This window comes from Elephas maximus, chromosome 10 (genome assembly GCF_024166365.1).
Source record: "Elephas maximus indicus isolate mEleMax1 chromosome 10, mEleMax1 primary haplotype, whole genome shotgun sequence".
Taxonomy (NCBI): Eukaryota; Metazoa; Chordata; class Mammalia; order Proboscidea; family Elephantidae; genus Elephas; species Elephas maximus.
In genome coordinates, this window is record NC_064828.1 from 70,788,427 (window position 1) to 70,814,814 (window position 26,388).

General features: G+C 36.6%; 1 protein-coding gene across 13 annotated transcripts in view; it reads left to right on the forward strand.

Annotated features, from left to right (window-relative positions):
• The window catches only part of KIAA0586 (KIAA0586 ortholog), a 142,298-nt gene that overhangs the window by 38,136 nt on the left and 77,774 nt on the right, over positions 1 to 26,388 (forward strand). For 9 of the 13 annotated variants that reach the window (XR_007518854.1, XM_049897391.1, XM_049897390.1 and 6 more), the window contains 9 exons: positions 1,868 to 2,061; positions 3,547 to 3,665; positions 5,823 to 6,022; positions 10,021 to 10,180; positions 11,051 to 11,273; positions 11,808 to 12,052; positions 13,243 to 13,319; positions 14,663 to 14,797; positions 19,401 to 19,578. Coding sequence is in view for 11 of the 13 variants with exons in the window: in XM_049897391.1 (XP_049753348.1) it covers positions 1,868 to 2,061; positions 3,547 to 3,665; positions 5,823 to 6,022; positions 10,021 to 10,180; positions 11,051 to 11,273; positions 11,808 to 12,052; positions 13,243 to 13,319; positions 14,663 to 14,797; positions 19,401 to 19,578 (1,531 nt within the window). In the remaining 2 variants the exon portion in view is untranslated. Of the gene's footprint in view, positions 1 to 1,867; positions 2,062 to 3,546; positions 3,666 to 5,822; positions 6,023 to 10,020; positions 10,181 to 11,050; positions 11,274 to 11,807; positions 12,053 to 13,242; positions 13,320 to 14,662; positions 14,798 to 19,400; positions 19,579 to 23,766; positions 23,869 to 26,388 lie in introns of those variants that run through there. The other 4 variants (XR_007518855.1, XM_049897394.1, XM_049897392.1 and 1 more) reach the window with 4 other exon arrangements.

Genomic DNA, 26,388 nt, shown 5'->3' on the forward strand with positions numbered 1-26,388 from the left:
AGATGAAACATGGCTGAAAGTAGAGAATACCAGAAAGATGTTTACTTGTGTTTTATTGACTATGCAAAGGCATTCGACTGTGTAGATAAAAAAAATTTTGGATAACATTGTGAAGAATGAGAATTCCAGAACACTTAATTGTGCACATGAGGAACCTGTACATAGACTAAGAGGCAGTCATTTGAACAGAACAAGGGGATACTGGTAGTTTATAATCAGAAAAGGTATGTATCAGGATTGTATCCTTTTTACCATATTTATTCAGTCTGAATGCTGAACAAATCATCTGAAGCTGGAATATATGAAGAAGAATGAGACATCAGAATTGGTGGAAGACACATTAATAACCCGCCATGTGCAGATGACACAACCTTGATAGCTGAAAGTGAAGAGGACTTGAAGTACTCACTCACTGAGGCAGATCCAAGACCACAGCCTTTAGCATGGATTACACCTCAACATAAAATAAAAATCCTTACAACTGGACCAATAAGCATCATGATAAATGGAGAAAGTATTGAAGCCGTTAAGGATTTCATTTTACTTAGATTCACAATTGACATCCATGGAAGCAGCAGTCAAGAAATCGAACGACATACTGTATTAGGCAAATCTACTGCAAAAGACCTCTTTAAAGTGTTCAAAAGCAAAGATGTCATTTTGAGGACTACAGTGCTTCTGACCCAAGCCATGGTATTTTCTATTGCCTCATATGCATGCAAAAGCTGGACAGTAAAGAAGGCAGAGTGAAGAAGAATTGATGCCTTGAATTATTGTTTCGGCTAAGAATATTGAATATACCGTGGACTGCCAAAATAACAAACAAATCTCTCCTGGCGGAAGTACAGTCAGAATGCTCCTTAGAAGCATGGATAGTTAGACTTTGTGTCATGTACTTTGGACATGTTATCAGGAGGGATCAGTCCCTTGAGAAGTCCATTATGCTTGGTAAAGTAGGAGGTTGCTGAAAAAGAGGAAGACCCTCAAGGAGATGGACTGACACAGTGGCTACAACTATGGGCTCAAACATCAATGGTTGTGAGGATGTTGCAGGACCAGGCAGTGTTTCCTTCTGTTGTGCATGGAGTCACTATGAGTAGGAACCAACTTGGTGGCGCCTAACAACTTTTTTGAGATACACATTGAAATATTTATAGAGAAATTACGTGATATCTGAGATTTGCTTCAAAATTATATAGTAAGAGGAAATTGGGTGGGGGTATGGATCAAACCAGCTTGGCCATGAGTTAATTGTTGAAACTGCAGTGAGTAAATGAGAACTCATATTACTTACATATAACAGATATATAATAGTGCCAGAGCACTATTTTATCTGCTTTTAAATATGTTTGACTTTTTCCATAATAAAAGGTTAAAATTTTCTGAAACAACTTTTTGTCATGTTATGGTAGAACAAATAATGTGTATAAGGACCTCACCGAATATTTAAATATAAATTATAGATTCTGCAAGGGAAAGCAGTGATATTTAGAATCATCAGTCTTTATATGATAAAAAGTGGAGTTCTTAAGTGTCTTGAGGGAAATTTTAATATTTTACATTGGGATAGTCAAGTTTTCTAGCTTGTTTCATGACCGTTTAAAATGAATATTATATTTAAAGAGAAAAAATAATTGTGAAATTAAAGGTTTCTTCTCTTTAGTGTGATTTGCATGACTGATCTATATGAGCAGTGTGATATACTACCCAACTAGAAAGGCTATTGATTAATTTAGAAATGTTGGTTAATTCACCTGGCTAAGTGCTCTGTTTGTAGTTGGCACTCAAGAAGTGTTATACAAATGCAGAAATTTAATAGATTTTTTAATTATTCTTAATAATAGGGTTTTTTTTTTTTAATAACCAGGAAGAAGAAAAATGCGATGAAATTCCAGAATACTCTGAACCAATTCTGGAGTTTAACAGAAGTGTTAAAGTTGTTTCTACAAAATATAATGGTCCTCCATTTCCACCAGTTGCTTCTGCTTTTCAACCCGCTGCTGATAATTGGGATAAAGTAATTGAGAGAAAAGAAACATTGGAAAATAGCTTAATTCAGTGGTGAGTTTACAGTGATGTTGGTGTGAACAGAATTGAAGTAGCAAATGTAAATGGAAATAGTTTTAAACTGAAGGCATTAAATTTCAGTTGAAAGTCTCCCTTGTGTTTTTCTTTATTAAACTTTTCTCTGGAAACTATTTGACGTGATGTTGAGGGTTTACTGATTCTTCAAAGTATTGCTTCTGTCCGTGAATATTTGTACTTAAGCTGTCTACTATGGCCAAAGAGGCGGTTGTTAAGCGGCAAAGGCCTTACAAATATGCTTGTTCTTTCACCCAGAGATTCACTTCCAGAAATTTATCCTAAGAAATAGTTAGGTTCTTCTACGAGGCCGTAGAACACCAAAAAGTGCCTTGTTATTAGCACTTAATTACAAACAAGGCACTTTTTCTAGATTGGTTACATATATTAACTTATGAGCACTATTGTTATCCCCATTTTTACCCACGAGAAAGCTTAAGGGCGTTATTAATCAGTTATCAAAATTAGGTTTAGAAGTATATTTAATGGTATTGAAAGATAATAGTATCTCAGTACGTGAACAAAGCAGGGTACTAACAATGTAACCCTATTTTAAAGTCCCTACATGGCACAAATAAAAAAAAAAACAAATAGTTCGTATAAAAACCTACACTTAAAATATATACGAATAGATGAAAGTTTGAAAAGGAGATTATACCAAATTGTTAGCTGTGTTTATTCCTGAATATAAGATTATGAGATTTTTTAAAAACTTATGTGTACTTTCTGATTTTTCTGCAATGACTATTTTTTTTTTTTAAGTCTGTGGTTAAGTGCTCAGCTGCTGACCAAAAGGTCAGTGGTTCAAACCCACCACTTGCTCCATGGGAGAAAGATGTGGCAGTCTGCTTCCATAAAAATTTCAGCCCTGGAAATCCCATGGGGCAGTTCTACCCTGAGTCTGAATTGACTTGATGACAGTGGGTTTGGTTTTTATTAGCTTTCTAAAGAAATGTATTAGAAGAAATCTCTATTGCCTTATGTATAAATCTTTGTGAAAATGACCTTGGAAATAAATTTTTCTTCACTTTTTAAGAGGAAAACCACTGATATCACAGCCTATATATTTATTTCCTTGAAAACAGGGCTGTTGGACTTCTTTTCTAGCTTTGATCTCGTATGGTTTTGTATGTGTGCCCACAGAATGGGGGATCCAACATTTTAGGTGCATGAGATACCAGGTACTGATTAGCCCAGACTTTATTTTGAATTTAGGAGTTCTGCTAAACTTTTAGTTTTTGTTTTTGATTTCATGAACTATCTCCCACAAGAAAATTCTATTCAAATAGTTTATTTTAGTGGCAGATACATGTTATTTTTTCTTCTTTCCAGATTGAACTTTCAGGGTGACTGCTTTCACATCTGAACGTTTGTGCCCATGGGTAAAGATTATTTTTAAGGGGGGTATGTCCAACATTTATACATTTCAGTCAAATTTAGGAATCCTTAACTTTTATCCCCCAGGGTAGAACAAGAAATAATGTCAAGAATTATCTCTGGGCGCTTCCCAGCCCAGCAACCGGTCGCGCCTAATGTCAGTGTTTCAGCCAGTGAGGAAAGTGAACCATCGACCCCTGACATTGGTAAGTAAAATGGAACTTTTAACTTTTTCTGCTATTAAGAAAAAAAACCTTGTAGATTGATATATTTTAGAGGTTGAGCAAGTCCTGGGGTGATGAAAGATAAGCTCTTAAACTTTCAGTTATACTTCCTAGTACTTCTCTGTAGTGGAGGTTCTCCCTCTTATTTCATAATGCATATTTCAGACTATTGCCCTCTGCTCCATTCCTCCCACCCCCAAACCTCTGTGTTATTTCCCTCAGCACTTTATATATATCTTTGTTATAATAACTATCAGATTATATTATGGTTGGTTTATATATCTGCCTCATTCACGACACTATGAATTACTCAGGATTGAGGATATTTTTCTTTTAGTATTTAGTCCTTGATTGACACCAAGTAAGAGTTTCCGTATTTACTGAATGGATAAGGGAGCCTCTTTATGGAGCTGCCCTTTTCTCCTGCTTTTCCTCCTCCATCTTTTTTGAGGTATAATTTACATGCAATAAAATTCACCAATTTTAAGTGTACGGTTTGATGAGTTTTGACAAATGCACATAGCAGTATGTTACACAATCAGGATATAGGAAAATATTTCCATTATCCCCCAAATTTTCCCCATGTCACTTTGTAGTCAATTCCTACCATCTTTCTATCACTCTTCTATAATTTCATATAGATGAAATCATACAGTATATAGTCTTTTGTGTCTGTCTTCTTGTATTTAGCATAATGCTTTTGATACTCAGTCATGCTGTTGCATGTGGTAATATTACATTGTATGGCTGTACCATAATCTGTTTATTCATTTGCCAGTTGATGGACATTTGTATTCTTTCTGGTTTTTGACTGTTAAGAATAAAGCTACTAAAAACATTTCCAAACAAATCTTTATGTAGATACATCTTGTAATTTCTCTTGGTCATATGGTAAATATATGTCATTTATACGAATCTGCTAAATTATTTTCCAAAGGGTTTTCCAAAGTATGTGTTTGCCTTTGTTTTGCCTATGCCTGGATAGGTCTTTATCACAGAGATGTTCAGATTTTTATGCCCAAAGAATGGATATAAAAATTACAAAGGAAATTTATTGGCATATGGTGTTGAATATAAATTTGGAATTGTTATAGGCTTTGCTATAAAACTCCAGAGTAAATTGCTATTACTTCTCCATCAATAAGTTATTCTAAGACACCTGTACTCACTTTTTAAGGAAGCTGGATATTGCTGTATAGACGTACTACTTAAGGAGGACTCTGGAGAGGTCATATATCCATCAGATTGTTTAGAACATTTTCATGTATTTTCCACACAGAGCTTCAGAAATTGCCACTTTAAGTCTAGTGAAATCTCTTAAGGGAATTATACTGAATTTTATGTATGTTCATGTAATTGAGAAGTACAGCCTAGTTGGAAAATTAATATATCTACAGAACTTATAATAACAATTACCTAAACTGCTATAGGAGTTTGAGGATAGTTAGCCTGTGACATTAATTACTGATATATCTGAAACTGGAAGGAAGGAAGCTTTGCTTTCATATTTATGAAATAGCTACCATTTCTCTAAAATTCCTCCCATAGTTGTTGTGTTTTAACCAAGAACTATCACAGGGTTTCTTGTTGCCCTACTCTTGGAAATGTGAATTGCTTTCAGATGAGGAAGGAGCCCTGGTGGCACAGTGGTTAAGTGCTCACCTGCTAACCAAAAGGTCGGCAATTCAAACCTACCAGTCACTCTGTGGGAGAAAGATGTGGCAGTCTGTTTCTTTACAGATTACAGCCTTGGAAACCCTATGGGGTAGTTCTACTTTGTCCTCTAGGGTCGCTGTGAGTCAGAACTGACTTGATGGCGTTAGGTTTGGTTTGGTTTCAGATGCGGACATTAAATGTAATGCAAATCCCTTTATATCACTACATCCTATAGTGGCAGGGAAGAGGCCATATAAATAAAAATTTTCATTTGTATCTTTTCCTCCCATTTCTGGTTTGTTTAGAGAGGATGTTATGTAAGTTGTCATCTTAGTCTCTTTCATAATAAGTAGATACGATTGTATTTTCATTTTATTCCTCTCCCCGCCCTCACATATTGGCATCTCTAAAATTTTAAGAGTTAATATTTGTATCGCAAGAATGTTTCTTGCACATTTATACTGAAATCCTTTCATTTTTTAGTGGAAGGAGCAAGCGGTGGTACCCTCCAGCTTTTTGTTGATGCAGGGGTTCCTGTGAATTCAGACATGATTAGGCATTTTGTGAATGAAGCTCTTGCAGAGACCATTGCTGTCATGCTGGGTGACAAAGAAGGAAAGAAACAAGATCTTGCTGCTGTAAGTGTCCCTGGAGACATTTCAACAAGCGAAACATACTTGCCGGTAGGAGTCACTCTCATTTCATGATTTTTATGATACATTTATTAAAAAAACAGTAAAATGGATAGATTTTAAACTAAGATCTTGGTTTATGATAAATTTTGATTCCTTGTTGTCACATCTTTCTCCTGTAGAACGGCTGGTGGGTTCAAACCACCAACCTTTCAGTTAGCAGCCAAATGCTTTAACCACTGCACCACCAGGGTTCCTCACAGTAGATATAAAGAGAGGTAAAGAAAATGTGGCAAAATGGTTCCAATTGGTGAATATAGGTAAAAGGTATACAGATGTGACCATTGCACAGTACTTTCAACTGTTCTGTAAGTTGGAAAGCTTTCAAAATAAAGTGCTGGAGGAACCCTGTGAACAATACTACTCTGTCGTCTAGGGTCACTATGAGTTGAAATCGACTTGACAGCAGTGAGTTTGGTTTTTGGTTTTTGTATATATAGCCTTTAAAATTTTGTTTTAAATTGCTGAACCATTTACAAATTTCAGATATTATGACACTTCACCTCTAAATGCATTAGCAGTATCTCCTAAGAACAAGGATACTTTCTTACATAACCAAAATACAATTATAATACCCAAGAAATTTAACATTGATGTGTTAATACTATATAGTATAGAGTTCACATTCAGATTTCCCCAGATGTGCCAAAAATGTCCTTAAGCTTTAAAAAAACATTTTTTTCAAAATTCAGTAGATAGTCAAGGATCACAAGTTGCTTTTGATTATTATGTAAACCGATACTTTTAATATTTAAAAGAAAATATGTTTCAGGTACTTTTATTATTGTTTAAACAATCCACCTATGTAAAATAGAGTTTCTAACCTATTATAGCAATGTGAAATTTTCCAAAGGCAAAATTTACATTACTGTTTGTTAAAAACTACGTAGTTACTATGACCATATAGATTCAAAGGTATCATTCTATAAACATTTAAACTGACTCGTTTGATGTATAAGCATAAAATTATTCATTTGAAACTTGCAGAGATTGGTGTAATGTAATCGTGATTAGTGTGCCAGAGATTTGACACATAGTTTTGATCTGTGCTTCATTAGCTCCTTGGTAACATATGCAGTGCAGATATGATCATGAATATGGTTTTCTCTATGCAGGTTAATCTGGTTTGTTTTCTGCCTTATACTGCATATACTTTCATAAGGGTTATTCAATGTGAAAATGTAGAAAACCAGTTAAAAGAGGCAGTATATATAATTGTTAAGAACGTGGACTTTGGAGTTTTGAAGACCTGAATGTGAACCCCAGTTCCTTTGCTTCAGCCTCATCTGTACAATAGAGATAGAATACTTAACAGAGTTTAAATGGCCATAGTGTTACCAAAAGTCTGACCATCTAGTAGAGCAAGTTTCCCCTGACCCCCTGCCATATTGTTTCTTATCATTAGAATTGTCATGGCTTTTCTTGGCCTTTTCATCTTCCAAATGTATTTTAAAGTTAGTTTTCAAGTTGCATAAAAAGCATTGTTGAGCTTTTGTTTAGAATGAATCCAAGTTTGATTGGCTTATTTTGGGGAGGAATGACATTTTTACCATGTGTCTCCTTAACTATTATATAATGAGATGATACATGAAAGGAACTAAATCCAGTGCCTGAAACATGGCAAATACTCATCATCATCATTATTCTTCATTACCAATACTAGTAGAATACCTTCGAGTCCTCTCATGATGATGGGTCAGCATTATATTTAAAAACAGCACTATTATGCTATAGGCTTAGGTAGTGAAACATAAAAAAATGTATAGTGTATTTCTTTCATTTTAAAATTAAGGCTAAGGATACTGTAGTAAGTAATACTATAGAATTTCTAATGTGCTCCCTGGTTTTAAATTGCATGTTAATTTGCAAGTCATAATACAGAATAAAGGGTACTCACCCTACTATATAAAGACCTTTTGAAATGAGAAGAAAAATATAAATAATGCAGTTGAAAAATGAGCAAAGAACCTGACCAGACAATTCACAGAAAAATACAAATGGCATATATGTATATAAAGATAGTCTACTTCACTGATGATAATAAGAAAAATAAAAATTCACTGAAATTCTGTTTTTACTACTCAGCTTGGCAAAACTCTAAAAAGTTTGATATGCCCTCAATTTGACAAAGTTTAGGAGAAATGGGCTTTCTTATACCTTCTGGTGGGAGCGTAAAATATAACAATCCTGTAGAGGGAAATTTGGCAATATTGATCAAAATTACAAATGTAATTAGCCCTTTGACCCCGCAATCTGACTTGTGGGAGTTTATTTTATAGTTAAATGTATACGCATATTAAATGACTTAAGTACAAGATTATTTGTTACCTTTGGGGAAGTAAACTTGGTAGATAGGGTGTGGGTAAGTAGAGAGCCTTAATTATCAGTATCATTCTTTTTTAGTTTGTTTTAATTTTCTTGAAGTTTTTATTTTAAAATTTCAGAAGTACGGTTAATTCCTTTTTTTTTTTTATTGTGGTAAATAAATATATGTAACAAAATATTTGCCAATTCAACAATACAGTCAGTTCCTTTTTTCATATTATTTTGTTGTCATTATCATTCTTTTTACCTTTTGAATTTTGAACCTATTCAAATTAATTAAAAAATGGTTACTTTTCCTTTCCCAGTACTTTCCATCTCTATATTGTCTTCATCTTCTACACCTTTTTTTCTTATTTTTCCCTTACTTTTTACGTGTCCCGTTCTTTTGTACCAAAAGGCTTATTTTTTAGATCTTGTAAGTCAGTTAAAATGCTTCCTTTCTACTACATGGCCTACCCAACTAGCTCATATTTTGAGTTTGATCCTCAGCTGTATTTACTGAGTCTTCCTCTTTGTATTAGAAGAGTGTGCCTTAGATTTTTGGGGGAACTACTTTATTTATTTTTCCTTTTTTTTTTTTAATTGTGCTTTAAGTGAATGTTTACAATTCAAGTCAGTTTCTCATATAAAAACTTATACACACATTGTTATGTGACCCTAGTTGTTTTCCTCTACAATGTGACAGCACACTCCTACTCTCCACCTTGTATTTCCCACGTTCATTCAGCCAGCACCTGTCTCCCTCTGCCTTCTCATCTCACCTCCAGACAGGAGCTGCCAACATAGTCTCATGTGTCTACTTGAGCTAAGAAGCACATCCTCACTAGTATCATTTTATGTCTTATAGTCCAGTCTAATCTGTGTCTGAAGAGTTGGCTTTGAGAATGGTTTTAGTTTTGGGCTAACAGTCTGGGGGCCATGACCTCTGGGGTCCCCCCAGTCTCAGTCAGACCATTAAGTCTGGTCTTTTTCCTGGAATTTGAGGTCTACATCCCACTTTTCTCCACTCCATCAGGGATTCTCTGTTGTGTTCCCTGTCAGGGCAATCATTGGTGGTGGCCGGGCACCATCTAGTTCCTCTGATCTCAGGCTGATGGAGCCTTTGGTTTATGTGGCCCTTTCTTTGTCTTGGGTTCATATTTTCCTTGTGTCTCTGGTGTTCTTTATTCTCCTTTGCTCCAGGTGGGTTGAGAGCAATTGATGCATCTTGGATGGCTGCTTGCTGACTTTTAAGATCCCAGATGCCACTCACCAAAGTGGAATGCAGAATGGTTTCTTAATACATGCTGTTATGCCTGTTGACCTAGATGTCCCCTGAATCCATGGTCCCCAGGCCCCCGCCCCTGCTACTCTGTCCCTTGAAGTGTTTGGTTGTATTCAGGAAACTTCGTAGCTTTTGAATTAGTCCAGCTGTGCTGACTTCCCCTGTATTATGTGTCGTGGGGGGACTACTTTAGAGGCAGAGCTATTTCGATGGCCTGAGGGTTTCTGCAGGCCAATCTTGAGACTAATAGCTAGTCTTCAAGTGCCAAGGCGCTTAGGATTCCATTTGGTTTCTGCCCGTACATTTAAATTCTACATAGTCTGGGAATTCTGTTGTTTCAGATTATTTTTATTTGGCTGATTATAAGCACAACTTATCTTGTTTTATTAATTTACTTCAGGCCAGAGTGTGTACCCCAGTGGCTACCCCACAGCCTACTCCTCCTCGCTCACCTTCAACACCTCCTAAGGATCTTGTGTTGGTAAAAACTCCAGAATCGTCTCCCTGTGTTTCAGATCATGATGAAGCTTTTCCTGTGAAAGAACTGTTTGCTGAAAAAGGTAAACACCCTATCACTGTAACTCAATTTTAACTTTCCAAAAACAAAAAAACTGTTGCTGTTGAGTCAGAATGAGTTTTAACTTTAGCTACTATTAAATAAAATTTCATGATTTGCTATATGTTTTATAAATTAATATGCATATACCTGTTGTTCACTAGCTGTTTAGTAAATCATTTTTCTTGGAAGAAAGTAACACATTAGTTGCTACTTTTAAAATATATAATAGGCATTTAGACTAATTTAAGTATATGGTGGTGTTAGAAGTGTTAAGTCTTTTCAAGGTTATTTTCTTATACTTGACTAAATTAATTTAGAAATTTTCCAATTAATGGACATTATAATTATTATTGCCATTATTTGTACACCAAAATATTAAGGGATTTCTGAAGCAACATATTTTGCCTTCTTGTGGAGGTTTTTAGGAGTCCTGGTGGCACAATGGTTAAGTGCTTGATTGCTAACTGAAAGGTTGGCAATTTGAACACACCAGCAGGTCCATGGGAGAAAGATGTGGCAGTCTGCTCCTGTAAAGTTTTATAGCCTTGGAAGCCCTATGGGGCAGCTCTACCGTGTCCTATAGGGTTGCTGTGAGTTGGAATCAACTCGGTAGCAGTGGGTTTTAGGAGCCATGGTGGCTCAGTGCTTAAAGCGCTTGGTTGCGAACTGAAAGGTCTGTGGTTCGAATCCACTGGTCCCTGCATAGGAGAAAGATGTGGCAGCCCACTTCCGTAAAGATTACAGCCTTGGAAACCCTATGAGGCAGTTCTGTTCTGGCCATAGGGTTGCTAAGAGTTGGAATGGACTCAAAGGCAATGGGTTTGGTTTTTTGGATGGAGTTATTTACTCACTCTTTTCTTTTAATCTTTAGGAAATGATATGCCTGCCACCACGCTTGTTAATACACCAACAGTTACTCCTACTACTACACCACCTTTAGCAGCAGCTTTTACCCCAACTTTGTCAGAAATTTCCATTGATAAATTAAAGATATCAAGCCCAGAGCTTCCGAAGCCATGGGGTGATGGAGACCTGCCTCTGGAGGAAGAGAATCCTAACTCTCTTAATGAAGAACCTGTTCATCCAAGAGCTATGTAAGCAATAATGTACTCACTTTTAGTGACTGTACATTCTATCTTAAGCTTGACTTATGTGACCCATCCGGAAGCATCAGATACAATAAATAAGGCTTTATAAACCACAAGCTACTTTAGAAGAAAGACATTTCATAAATTATCATGAATTTTGGTTTTCAAATTTTTTATCAAATTTATTGTAAGTAAATTACCTTTTTCTTAAAAGGTTTGAGGCAGATTAAAATAAAGCTATCTATTATTAATAAAAATTTCTCCCTAGTGTGGATCTTCATTTATTCTGATCTGTTAACTCTTACATTACCATATATCCCCATGTGGATTTATTTTATGAATGGAAGAGCTTCCAAGATGGTCTATGACTGAAGCATGAAAACAATATTAGAAAAATAAATCTTTTAAATTAATTATAATGGTATAAATTATAGAAATACTTTGCTAAAGGAGATTTAGTACCTTTGAATCTATGTTTTATATCAACATGAATATATGCTTTTGATGACTGAAGTTCAAAATACATCTTTATCTTCATAGTGTAATGTCTGTGGCTAAGGATGAAGAACCTGAGAGCATACATGTCCCTGTTCCACCTGTACCTCTAGAGCCAATTCCCTTGACACCCTTTCCTGATGGCACCAAGGCCCCTTCCTCCGTACAGATGCCAAGTTCAGAGTCATCAACACTGGAGAGCACTACTGTCACAGAAACTGAAACTTCAGATAGACCCATCTCTGAAGGAGAGATTTTATTTAAGTATGGTAAAAAATTGGCTCCCAAGAGTAAGTTAACTTATACCAGTTGATTTCACTGATTATATTATGATAATTTTCTAAGTAATTTTCTGTTTTAGAGTATTTTTACTTAGTTTTCAAGACTTAATATGGTATTGGAGTCTCTGGATGGTGCAAACTATTAACACGCTTGGCTGCTAACCAAAAGGTTGGAGGTCTGAGTCCACCCACAGGTGCCTGGGAAGAAAGGCCTGGTGATCTACTTCTGAAAAGTTAGCCATTGAAAACCTCATGGAGTATAATTCTACTCTGACACACTTGGGGTCACCATGAGTTGGAAATAACTCGATAGCATCTGATGTGGTGCTGGGTTAATGGGGTAAAGTGGAACATGGACTCTGGGAAAGTTAATTAACTTTACTGAGCCTTAGCATCAGAAAGTAAAATATCCCTCATAGTTCTATCCTTCAGAGATAATATCAGTGTTAATAGTTTGGGTTATATCCTTCCAGTCTTTTTACAGATTGTTTTCTATGCATATATAGACACATACACATATGTATATATATATATTTGCTTTTAAAAATAGCATCATACTATGCATATTGTTTTGAAAACTGAATTTTCACCCAATAATATACTGTTATAGACATCTTTCTATATCAGTACATACAGATCTACCTGGTTTTTTTTTTTTTATGACTGTGTAGCATTTAAGCATTGCCACATGAGAGGCATTTAGATTTCTTCAATGTTTTGGTAGGTACACAGTTCTCCAGTGACCATCCTTGCCCATGTATCTTTGTGCACTTATCTGATAATTTCCTTAGAATAAATACCTAGAAGTGGAATTGCTGAATCAGAGTATCCTCTTTTAAAATACTGATACTTTGCCAAAGTGATCTTAAGAACGATTAATCAGTTTTTAATTATATCAACAGTTTTTGAGAGTGGTCATTTCTCAGTTTCATAGCTACAGTTGAGACTTGTATATTTTTTAATTTTCTGTTTATCTGGTAGATGAAACAAAAGTACAAAAATCTCATCTTTGTTATAAATTGCTATTTTTTTAAACTAGCAAGTTTGAGTAGCTTGTGAATTACTTGTTTATGAACTCTGTTAGCATTTCTGTAGTATAAGTTTAATTGTAATGTTCTATGGCTTTATCATCAGATTATTTGCTAAGTTCCTTAGTTGTATTTCTTCTTTTTTCTAAATGTTTACATTTTAATTTCTAGTTTTAGGGGATGGGGGACTATATCCGACAAATCTGAATGATACCTTATCCAGCACTCTAAACGATGCCCTGGAAATGGTAAGGAATGATTAACTCAAAAATTGGATTCTGACATGAAGAACGCCTTGGTGAACTCGATGCCATTGATTAGGTTATTTCTCAGTTATTCGAGTAGTAGACACAAAACTTAATAAAATATTCATGACAGAATTTAAGGTTTCTTTTTTTTTTATTATTGAGATAATATTCACATAATATAAAATTAACCATTTTAAAGTGAACAATGCAATGACAGCATGTTTACAGTATCACTGCAACTACCATCTCTAGTTCTAAAACCTTTTCATAATCCTAAAAGGAAGCCTTATACCCTTTGAGGAGTTACTATCCATCGTCCCTTCTCCCGAGTCTTGCACATTTCATAATGTAATTTTACCTTAATTGTGAGAATGAAAAGAAAAAAATTGTGTTTTTAACCTCTTTGGTTCCAGTAGTTGAAAAAATACACAGTTAATTAGGCAGTGAAATGTAGCTCAGTGCAGATTGTCATCTGGATAGGTTGCATTTAAAATATTTTAGGCAGAGCCTTAGCCATTTAAATCAAACCTCTTATGACACATTTGTTATTTTTCCATAACCATAGTTAAAATTCTTTGTGCTAAAAAATAATTGAATTTAATGGCTTTTTTAAAAACCTGAAATAGGATCTAGGGGTACTAACCCTTTCTAGTTATAATCTAGCTCCCCCTCAAAAAAAACACCCATTGCCATCAAGCTGATTTCGACTCATAGCGACCCTATAGGACAGAGTAGAACTGCCCCATATGGTTTCCAGGGAGCAGCTGGTGGATTTGAACTGCTGACTTTTTTGGTTAACAGGCGTATGGCTTAACCTCTGTGCCACCAGGGCTCCATTAAAAATATGATATATATGTATATATATCATAAATATCATATGGAAATGGTAGTAGGAATTTTCTTTTGAAAAAACTGCTGAGGAATTGAAATCTTTACTTTTTTATGTATTTTCAAACAACCTAAATAAGCAAAGGTAATCACACTTAAGGTCTGTGATGTTGCTTTGTGTACTGTATAAATAGGAAGCAGGAAACTGCACTATAAAATTGATGACACCGTCAGACATGTTTATGAATCACTGTGATCAATCATATGGTAGAGGGTCTAATTTTCACATATTTTGATAATATATCTCCAGTTTAAATTTAACTGAATTACTTTATATTTGAACAAAATACTGTTGTTTATATTTGAGATAAACCTAAAGGGTTTATGTATGTATAAAGGGTCGCAGTTTGATGGAAATGAAAACTGTGAGGGGAAAAAAAAAAGAATTCATCTTCTTTTAAAAATGTCTAATATGAAAATGTTTCTTGTACTAATGATATTTACATTTCTTCTAGGAAGATGATCATCTCAGTGAAGGGCAAGTGATTAGGATGCCCCCTAAAAAAATTCGTGAAGATGCAATTCTTTCTTTTCTTGCTAAACAAAACCAGGAATCATTGGTTTCAGAGCAAGCAATTTATCATTCAGAGGTACTTTTTAACCTTAACGATATTTCTTATTAAATATAAATACAAGAAAAAACAAATATTCCAATTTTTATTTAAAGCATGCTAATACTTGTTCAGTAGCCAGCTTTGTGGCAAGTTTAGCCTGAAATTACAGAGCTATAGAATTTTATAGCTGAAAGGCATTTAGACCATCTGTTCCAACCCTCTTGTTTAAAAAAGCTAAAGCCCTGTTAAATAATTTATAAGGATCATTCATTCGTTCTTTCTTTCTGAAACCTTTTACTGAGTGCTATATGCCAGACACAACCTTGGATACACAAAGATGAATGAGATGCAACCCCCTACCTTTAAGCAGTTTATAGTCATGTAGGAGATGAGCGCTTAAGCAAGTAATTACAGTACAGTGCAACAGCTGACCAAATAGGTGTATTTACAAGTGCTATGTGAGTACGTGAGTACAGAGGAGAGAAGTCTCTTCTTGAAGCTGGATGACACTTTGTAGAGGATGTGATGTTGATCTGGACCTTTAAAAACTGAGTAGGATTTTGCCAGGCAGCAATGAAGAGGAAGGAACTTTTGGAAGACGAAATAGTATATGTTTACCCTTTCATGGACCATAGGATATATATGCCCATGTTATATTGTTCTGCCCCTGGAGGTTTGTTGGCAGGCATTTGAGCTGCTTTAGTATGTCCTAGCATCATGGTGGATACTGGTGCAACTGCGTAAGAAACAAGGGAGTTGGCCTCTGCCACATTTGAGTGTTGAGAGCCATTCATATGAGGAGATGCTTCCTAGAGGAGTGATTGTGTAAAATTTTTGTGTCTTTTGGCTTTTGTATAGTGAGGTAAGGCTTGCAAGTATGTTTACTATTCCCTCTGTGTTACTGGGAAGGTATGGTTACCAGCATTAGAAAATGAGTTATTTTTGGGGTGAAAACAGTTTGTGATGCACTTCCTGGGCCATGGGACTGATACGTCCCATGAATGTGGTGTGCTTCATATATATGCCCATGTTATATTGTTCTGCCCCTGGAGGTTTGGTACCAATGTGGCCCACTCTGAATCAAACTGATACCAATTATCTGCAGCAAGCACAGTGTTTATTTAGTATTTTGTGTATATTTTTGGAAAGTTGAATAAGATATTTTATGTTTCAAGTGTAATTAGGAAGTGTGATGAGCCATGGGACTGATATGTCCCACAGGTGTGCTGTGCTTCATCGAACATGGGGCTGATATGTCCCACATGTATGTTGTGCTTCGTGGAACATGGGACTGATATGTCCCACTTGCAGCTGGCACCCTATTTTTTCAAATAATAAAAGAACTACCAAGAAACAATGATTGAGCTTCCATCCTATTAGTGAAAAAACATGGCATCACCAAAAAATTCCAAACAAAAAGATTACCCATGACAGGGTGAGGCAAGAAAGATTAGGGCATATTTCAAACGTGTTGAAAATCTCAGTGTGGCTAGAGCTTTAGGTAAAGCGTCAGATAGTCTGAAGAAATAGGTTGAATCAGATGATCATAAAGACCTTTTTAGGCCATAGTAAGGCTTGGGTGCTGCGGAGCCCATTAATGCTTTTGAGTAGAGGATTCACATGCTAAGATATTTAGGAAGGAGTATGGACAAGTGAGGGAGAATGGGAGATCTGTGAGAATACCACTGGAGTAGTCCAGGCAAGAGAGAATGAGAACATGAACAGACAGTTACCACAGAAATAGGAGAAAGATTTAAATTTAAGGGTATAGAATTATTCACTGATTGAAGGAGATTAAGAAAGAAAAGTTTTTTAAGGGCAATCCTGAGGCTTTTCACTTGGGAGCCTGGCTGGGTGATTATATAGTTTTTGACTTAGAAATGCGGAAAGATGGATGCCAGGTTTTGTGGGGAAGATAATGAGTTCAATTTGATGCATCGAATTTAAGGTGTTTAAGGATTGACACAGTGACTGCAACAGTGGGCTCAAACATAGCAATGATTGTGAGGATGGTGCAGGATTAGGCAGTGTTTTGTTCTGTCGTACATGGGGTTGTTAAGAGTCAGAGCCGATTCAACAGCACCTAACAACAACAACAAGGAAAGCCCAGGTGGAAATGTACAGCAGAGTCGTTCAGGATGGTTAATGATGGAACTGGGACTAGAAATCTCGATTTCTTTATAGTGTATTAGGATGTCTGTATTGGAGCACACATGAAAGCAGCTTTTGATGAACTGAAGATCTGAAGACTCTACAGGACGCAAGGAGATGGCTGGTTTTATTTTCTAATATTAAATCTTTACTCTTAAAAATTTAAGTGATTAGAAAAAGCAGAAGGAGACAAGAATTTAGGAATGAAAACTTTTTCCTTCTTATTGAAAAAAAAATTCGATTTTCTGAGACTTCAGTTGGCTATTGGCTAAATATTGATTTTACTGAAAAGATATTAGTTATGATGCCTATATTGCTGACCTTAAGAAAGTAATTTCATAGCTGTAGAAACCAAACTGCTTAGTACAGAAACTAGTAAGCTGAAAGAGAAAATGAGGCAAGCAAATGGCATGAACAGAGGTAGCAAGTAGCAGAACTGGCAGTGATAATTTAAAAAGTTCTACTGACTAATTCCTGTTTCCTGCCTTTTAGGAAAGCACTAATATTGTTTCATTCATTTATTTGAGTCTATCAGACTTTTCCATCTTTTTAATGCTGGGAAACTTACGTCTTTTATCTCTTCAATTATTTCTTCCTTTCTAGAACATTTATATCTAGGTATTGGCACTTCTAACTGTTTATCTCTTAAATTTTCTTTTTATCCTTTCCTACTGTCTCTTACGAGAGCTCCTCAATCTGATCGGCCAACCACTAATTTGTTCTTTAGTTGTATCCATCCTGCTGCAGTGAAACCTTTGAGAGCCAGAACTGGAAGGACTGCCTTGTTTTTCTGGTTTTCGCAAGTTTTCTGCCTTTGACAAGGTGCCAAAACCAAACCAAACCCGTTGCTGTTGTGTCAGTTCCGACTCATAGTGACGCTATTGGACAGAGTAGAACTGCCCCATAGGGTTTCCAAGGAGTGGCTGGTGGATTTGAACTGCTGATCTTTTGGATAGCAGCTGAGCTCTTAACCACCGTGCCACCAGGGTGCAGTTACTATTTTTCTATCGTTCTCTATTTAGTGGAAAATATTTGAATTTTCCTACTCTGGCAGGTCTCCACCTAACACAGGTTATGGCTTTTGCAGGTTTTTTATCCCTGAGAAGTACTGTGAACTAGTTCTAATTAATTTCCAGAGAAAATATATTTACCATCATTCCAAACATTGCCCAAGAGTCTCCAAGTGATTTCATATTAATTGCAAAACAGCATTTCTCTCTTTAAAGGATACTGAGGCAATTGGTATTTCTGAAGAAGAATCAGATTAGGAAATAGAGTTGAAAGTATATACAATGGGAAGAAATTGTAGATAATCTTGAACATGGGGCTAAGAAGTTTGTATTTTATTTTATAATCAAAAGGGTCATTGAATATGTTTCAGCAATGACTTCTTCATATATTCTAGTAAAAACAAACAAAAAAAACCCTTGTGGTTGAAATTAGAACCGTTTTCAGTAACCTGTAGTAGGATGAGAAACATAGGAGCTTTCAGATTTTGGAATTTTTACTCAGTTCTTGATTAGCAAAACCATTAATTAGAGTGTCTCCAAGTTACAAAAAGTACTAGTGATTTTTTTAATATACTGTGAAGTCATTTCTGACTCATGATTAACCCTTATGTGTCAGCACAGAACTAACTGTGCTCCATATAGTTTTCAACAGGTGATTTTTCAGAAGGAGATCTCCAGCACTTTCTTTTGAGGTGCACCTGTATGGGGCAATTCTACTCTGTCCTGTAGGGTCACTATGAGTCGGAATCGACTCGATGGCACTGGGTTTGGTTTTGGGTTTGGTTTTGGTGCACTCACATCCCTAACCTTTCTGTTACCAGCCAAGCATGTTAACCTTTAGTACCAATTAGGGTATATAATTTTTAATACAGAAAGAAAAAAGTCTTAATCTTTTTCAGTTGGTTGTTTATTTCATATATTTGATAAAGAGATATACAAAGTATCTCTGTACTTTTATACTTTCCCAAGGAAAAGCATTTTATTAAATATGGTTAAAGTAGCCTTGTTTAATCTGTATACTTATAAAAACATTAATTATTTGTATGGGGTAATGTTTATGTCATTTAAGGTATATTATTCTCTGCATCAGTTGCTTAATTATAAAGTTCATATAAAAACTTTAGGCAATTTTAGTTCATGAAGAAGGAGAAATATTCTAATTCTAAACTACATGAACTATGTGTAGTACTTTAAATTATTTTAAAATAGTGTTTTAAATTGTTAGCAAAACTTGGAGCATTAAAAAACAGGGTTATTTCACTTCATAAAAAAAAATAGCAAAAATTCTAGCGCTCAAAGCCTTAATAAACTAGCTTTTTAAACTTGACCTTCAAGTAGTATATATTTATTATAAAAAGCACTTTGTAAAATACCCTTCAAACAGTCAAGTGGTACAGACCATGGTATATTCAACAAATATTTCCTCTTTTCACTTGGTTTTATTATATGATTTTGACAAATATTTCATCTTTTCATAGGACTTGGAAAACAGCGTGGGTGAACTTAGTGAAGGACAAAGGCCCGGGCTGGCCACAGCAGCAGAGAACATCTTAATGGGACTTTCTGTCTCTATGCAGCAGCCTATCGCTAATGCAGAGTCTTTGAATCAAAAATGTGATCCCAAGCCATTATCTCAGCAATTTGACACCGTTTCAGGTACATACCAAAGTATTTTTTCTTGTATCATGTTAGAATATTCACTTTGGATCTCATTGTACTTTCTTGGTACTGTTTCCATGCTGAATGCCGTATTCTATTTGTATTGTAATCTAGAGTAGTAATCCCCAAATAGAGAAAAGTGGTACTATTTTCAGGTGAGAGCCTGCAAAATTTCTTTGTTAAAAAAGATCTTCATAGCTGAAAGTAGTATACAGCAGTATGGTATACAGCAGCACGGTGTACAGCAGCACAGCGTACAGCAGTGTGGTATACAGCAGTTTTTCCCCAAATGTGATTCACGTATCAGTGTTGGCACATGAACCACTGGGTGGTGCATGAGATGATTTGGGTGATACATGTATATGAACCTTTAAAAAACCTTAATGATGTATTTATTTTAATATAAACTAGAAAAATATAACTAGCACATCAAAACTGTGATTAATCAAACAGATCTTGTTTAGGAAAAGGGTAATTTAGGTAACACTATAGAAATCCAGTCTTCACGTTACGTAAATTTCAGATGCAGTACTCAGTGCACTCAAGACTGTTTTAGAACTTCACTAAGCTTTCTGCTGTAGCACTTTGGAAATAAGGATAGGATAGAGAAAACTGATGACTGATTTTTTTGTGTCCATTGCTGCATTCTCTTAAGTGAAAAGAAACTCCCAGTGGAATGCTGATTTTCCAGAAATCAGAAAAGGAAATGCCTACAGTTCAGAAAACATTGGTATAGAGTATTTAGAGTGGCAGTTTTATATTGAGTGAACACTGTGTCATTCTGAATGGAGAGAGATTCAAGATTGGAATTATTTCTCATTTTGTGCACATAGTGACAGTGTTAAATTTTTTTACATTCTTTCAAATTAGTACAATTCACCAGCCAACCCAACCACTGCTGTTGAGTCGATTCCTACTCATTCCTAGCAACCCTATAGGACAGAGTAGAACTGCCCCATAGGGTTTCCAAGGAGCACCTGGTGGATTTGAACTGCTGACCTTTTGGTCAGCAGCTGTAGCTCTTAATCACTATGCCACCAGGGTGTCCTATGAGTAGAATTCACAGTGGCATAAAATGTAATATTATATATAGTTAACTGTGCAGGTTGCAATTAAACAGAGTTGCCACTAGATGGTTCTCGCCAACCACTTGATAGCTGCTAGTACTTGAGCACAACTAACCCATTGCTGTCCTTGAGTCTTTCAGACTCATGGCGACTGTATAGTACAAGAGTAGAATTGCCCCATAGGGTTTCCTGGGCTGTCATCTTCAGACTGCCATATCTTCCTCCCACAGAGTAGCTGGTGGGTTCAAAATATCTACCTTTCAGTTAGCAGCTGAGTGCTTTAACCACTGCTGCACCAGGGCTCCTTCAGAGAACAACTAGGTACTTGTTAAATTGTTATAGAATAAAATCCATGAGGATATATGCTGTGCAGCTCTTCTATATATCTAGTAGCACCTAGGAGATTACCTGTAGTACATTTTTTATTAATATGTACACTGTATGTAATTTAATTGGAAAAAATGGTAATACGAAATAACATAAGATTGAGCATAGATAGGAGGCAGTATAGCAGCGTGGCTAAGTGTTTGAGCTTTTGGAGTTTCAGGAATGGGTTTGAATTCCAGCTCTGCTGCTTACTAGCTCTCAGATTGGATTGAATGACAAAAAAGATGCAAAATCAGCTTTGGAGAGTTGTGTTGGGAACCCTGAAATGCCAGCTGGTATTTTCAATGAGTTGCAAGGATCCTGGGGTATACTACCAATTACAACTCTTTGTTTATTCCGAAAACCTGTATTGAATACTGCCTATCTAAGCCTGTTGCCATTGTGTCAATTCTGACTCACAGTGATCCTATAGGACAGAGTAGAACTGCCCCATTGGGTTTCCAAAGAGCTGCCAGTGGATACAAACTGTCAACCTTTTGGTTAGCAGCCAAGCTCTTAACAACTGTGCCACCAGGGCTCCACCTACTGTCTACCTGGTAGTAAATTAGTGCTGTATTAGGTGCTCAAGATCCAGAGTTGATGGACAGCTGTCGTTAAGAAAGCTTCTAAACTAGTGTGGGAGAAATACAAGACAGACAACAATTATAATACTGTGTGATTAGTAAAGCAGTACAGACTGCTGCAGGAGTGCAGAGGAGGAACCAGCCCACACACGAGGGCTCAGAGCAGGTTTCCCACAAGAGCGGATGTGAAACTGAGTCTTTTTTTTTTTCCCCCAGTTGTGTTTTAGATGAAAGCTTACTGCTGAAGTTACTTTCTCATTCAAAAATTTATACATGCATTGTTTTTTGACATTGGTTGCGATCCCCACAATGTGTCAGCACTCTCCCCCTTTCTACCCCGGGTTCCCTGTGTCCATTTGTCCAGTTTTCCTGTCCCTTCCTCCTCCTTCTCTTGCTTTTGGGCAGGAGTAACCCATTTGGTCTCGTATATTTGATTGGTGAAATTGAATCTTAAAGGAATTAGCCAAGTGGTGAAGGCTTATAACATTCCAGTTTGTTTGCTTATTCATTCATTCAGAAAACTTTTTCTTTTTTTTTAGTGTCTGCTATACTATAAGCACATGCTAGATGTTGTTGTTAGGTGCCCTCAAGTAGATTTCAACTTGTAGCGACCTCGTATGACACAGTAGAACTGTCCCATAGGGTTTTCTAGGCTGTAATCTTTATGGGAGCAGATTGCCAGGTCTTTTTCCCATGTTGCTCCTGGGTAGGTTCAAACCACCAACCTTTTGGTTAGTAGCCTAGTGCTTAACCATTGTGCCACCAGGGTTTCTTGTGCTAGGAACTAGGAATATAAAACCCGGTAAGGTCCTGACCACAATGAATTTGCTCTCTAATAGAGGTAGTAGACAAGAAGGCAAAAACACGCAGGAAGTTATATTTTATTATTGTGAAGAAGTTCATATTAGAAAGGAGTACAGGTCAGTTGTACTGGGGGAAGAACAGTCAGGGATGACATCATAGATGAGGGGTGTCAGACTTGAGGTGAGTCCTCAAAGATGAATAGATGTTTGCCATATGGTGAGTGAGAATGGGGCCTTCCCGGTAGAATGTGCAGTGGGACAAGGCGGCAAAGTCAAGAAATGCAAGGCATTGTTGGGGAACACTAAGTACTTTGTCAATGACTAGAACTCAGGGCTATGGGATGCAATAAGATTGGAGCAGTAAGGAGAAACTGGGGCTTCCAACTAGTTCGTTCGTTTTCAAACCCCTGCTGAAAATTTGCATTTCTGCCATAAAAACTACACTAAATCAGAATCTACATTTTAACAAGACCCCCTGGTGATTCTTATGTATAATATTACATCTTTCCAAAGGCTCTAGGGGAAAATCCTTTCTTGTCTCTTTCAGCTTCTGGTAGCTCCAGCAGTTCCTTGATTTGCAACAGCAGCCCAGCTCCAATCTCTGCCTCCATCTTCCTAAGGCTGTCTTCTGCCTGTCTCTGTGTTTGTGTAGCTTCTCTTTTATAAAGCTTCCATTCATAAGGATTAGGACCCACCCTACCCCAATATGATCTCATATTAATTGATGATATCTTCAAAGGCCCTACTTCCAAACAAGGTCACATTCAACAGGTATAGGGGTTAGGACTTCCTCATACCTTTTTGGGGGAACCCATTCAATCTATAGCAGATGGATTGAAGGGGATTAAGACTGGAAGCAAAGAGGCTGGTTAGACAGCTATTAAAGTGAATCTGGTGAGACATTATGCAGCAGTGAGAATATATAAAAGGGAACAGATTTGAGAGACAATTGAAAAGGAGAATGGACAAGCCTTAGTTTGAATGTGAGAGGTGCAAAAGAAAGGAAAGTCTAAGATGATTCCCAGGGTAGATGGCAGCCCCATTCACTGAGACAGGATCAATAAAGAGGAAAGACAGAATTATGAGTCAATAAGGATGAGGAAGGTTTTATACATGTGAAATTTGACATACATTTTTGTTTCATACACATGGAATAATCTGTTAGAGGTGCCAGCAGTGGCAGTTTCAGGAGCACCTAGTCTTCTCTGAAAGTCTGCCACTGTTCCTTTTTCATTACAACAAGATTCTAGAAAATGAAAGTTAGGAATTTCAAGTTTTGATTAATTAAATGAAATTTGACTTGAATGAATAATACTTTAGCATCCTTTTTATAAAGGGCTAACTCTTACACATTTATACCAACAGAAAAGACACCTTCACTCAATGAGCATAGTCTTCAGAAGTGATACAGCAGATAAGCATTGCGATTGCTCTCATGGGATCCTTTCCTGACCCATTGTCACTGAGGTAGATCCCCGTCCTCTAGTGTCGCCTACCTAAGGTTGCTGTTATCACACTGACTGGTAATCTCACTTGAGGCTAGGGACTTTATCTTGTTCACTGTCACATCCCTGTCATCTAGCAGAGTTTGTGGTCCCTCATGCATCATGCATAGTCAATGAATATCTGTTGAATGATAGGGTCTTATATGATTTGAAAGCTGTTACGTACCTTTAGAACTTTTTCGGAGATGTTTGATTATATACTTTCTGGGTTCGTATACTTAAATTTCTTTTATGAAATTTATGTTGTGTTCTTTTAATTAATTTTTTCTTTATACCCATATATTAATGTACATATCATTTTGTGTAAAAACAGAAGAGTGATTATATCATACATTATTTTAAATGGCAGCCTTTTTTCAGTGTCTCCAACCCTACCCCCACCCCCACAGATTTCCTCCTGTCCCATGTTATGCCTCACTAGGTAACTTATGTTAACAATTTTGATAAGTAACCTCCCTGTTTTTTTCTTTGCACATATAATCACATACATACACACAGTTTTTACTCAGTAAACTCTGAAGATTACTCTAGGTTAACTGGTAATGCTTAAATTCACTGTTTTTAAATTCATGGAGCCTTGGTGGCTCAGTGGGTAAGAACTTGGTGCTAAGCAAAAGGTTAGCAGTTCGAATCTACCAGCTGCTTCTTGGAAACCCTATGGGACAGTTCTCTTCTGTCCTATAGGGTCGCTATGAGTCGGAATTGACTTGACAGCAATGGGTTTAAATTCATAAAACAATATGCAGTAGATATCCAATAGTTTATTCAGTTATTTATCCATTGATAGATATTTACTTTCAGTTATTACCATTTCTCCCACTATAAACAATGTTAGAGTAAATATCCACATGTGTATATCCTACCATATTGTTGTGTTTTATATTTATGGAATAGATTCCCAGGAGTGGTTAACTGGAATCAAGGGCAAATGTATTTTTAGTTTTAAAGTAGATATGCCAAGTTGCTTTCTTAAAAGTTTAAACCACCTTACATTTTTATCAGCAATTAGAGCCCTCTTCCTGCGTGCCCTCCAGAAATAGTGGCTATTACTCTTTTTACTTTTGTTAGTTAAAATATAAAGCTATATGTTTTATTTATATATAAAGCTATATGTTTATATATATTGGTGAGTTCATATGTCTTTTCATATGTCAGCCATTTGGATTTGCTCTTTCGTGAATTACCTATTTAAGTTCTTTTCTCACTTGCCAGATTCTAAATTTTTCTTATAACTTTTTAAAAATAATTTTTATTGTGCTTTAAGTGAAATTTAGAAATCAAGTCAGTCTCTCACGCAAAAACCCATATGCACCTTGCTACACACTCCCAATTACTCTCTCCCTGATGAGACAGCCTGCTCTCTCCCTCTACTCTCTCTTTTCATATCCTTTTCTTCACCTTCCAACCTCCTCTACCCTCTCATCTCCCCTCCAGGCAGGAGATGCCAACATAGTCTCAAGTGTCCACCTGATCCAAGAAGCTCACTCCTCACCAGCATCCCTCTCCAACCCATTGTCCAGTCCAATCCATGTCTGAAGAGTTGGTGTCAGGAATGCTTCCTGTCTTGGGCCAACAGACGATCTGGGGGCCATGACCACCGGGGTCCTTCTAGTCTCACTCAGACCATTAAGTCTGGTCTTATGAGAATTTGGGGTCTGTATCCCACTGCTTTCCTGCTCCCTCAGGGGTGCTCTGTTGTGTTCCCTGTCAGGGCAGTCATCGGTTGTAGCCGGGCACCATCTAGTTCTTCTGGTCTCAGGATGATGTAGTCGCTGGTTCATGTGGCCCTTTCTGTCTCTTGGGCTTGTAATCACCTTGTGTTTTTGGTGTTCTTCATTCTGCTTTGATCCAGGTGGGTTGAGACCAGTTGATGCATCTTAGATGGCTGCTTGCTAGCATTTAAGACCCCAGATGCCACTCTTCAAAGTGGGATGCGGAATGTTTTGTTAATAGATTTTATGATGCCAATTGACTTAGATGTCCCCTGAAACCATGGTCCCCAGTCCCCTGGCCCTGCTACGCTGGCCTTCGAAGCATTCAGGAAATTTATTTGCTTTTGGTTTAGTCCAGTTGTGCTGACCTCCCCTGTATTGTGTGCTGTCTTTCCCTTCACCTAAAGTAGTTCCTATCTACTATCTAATTAGTGAATGCCCTTCTCTCACCCTCCCTCCCTCCTCCCTCTCGTAACCACAAAAGAATGTTTTTTTCTCAGTTTAAACTGTTTCTCAAGTTCTTATAATAGTGGTCTTATACAATATTTGTCCATTTGCAGCTGACTAATTTCACTCAGCATAATGCCTTCCAGGTTCTTCCATGTTATGAAATGTTTCACAGATTCCAATTTTTCTTATAACTTTGAAAGAGTGATTTCTGTATTTTAGATGTTTGCTGTTATCTGTATTGTAAATATCTTTTTCCAAATTTATCTTTTGTTCACTGATGTTGTTTATCTTTTTTTTCATGCAATTAAAAAAATGTTTTT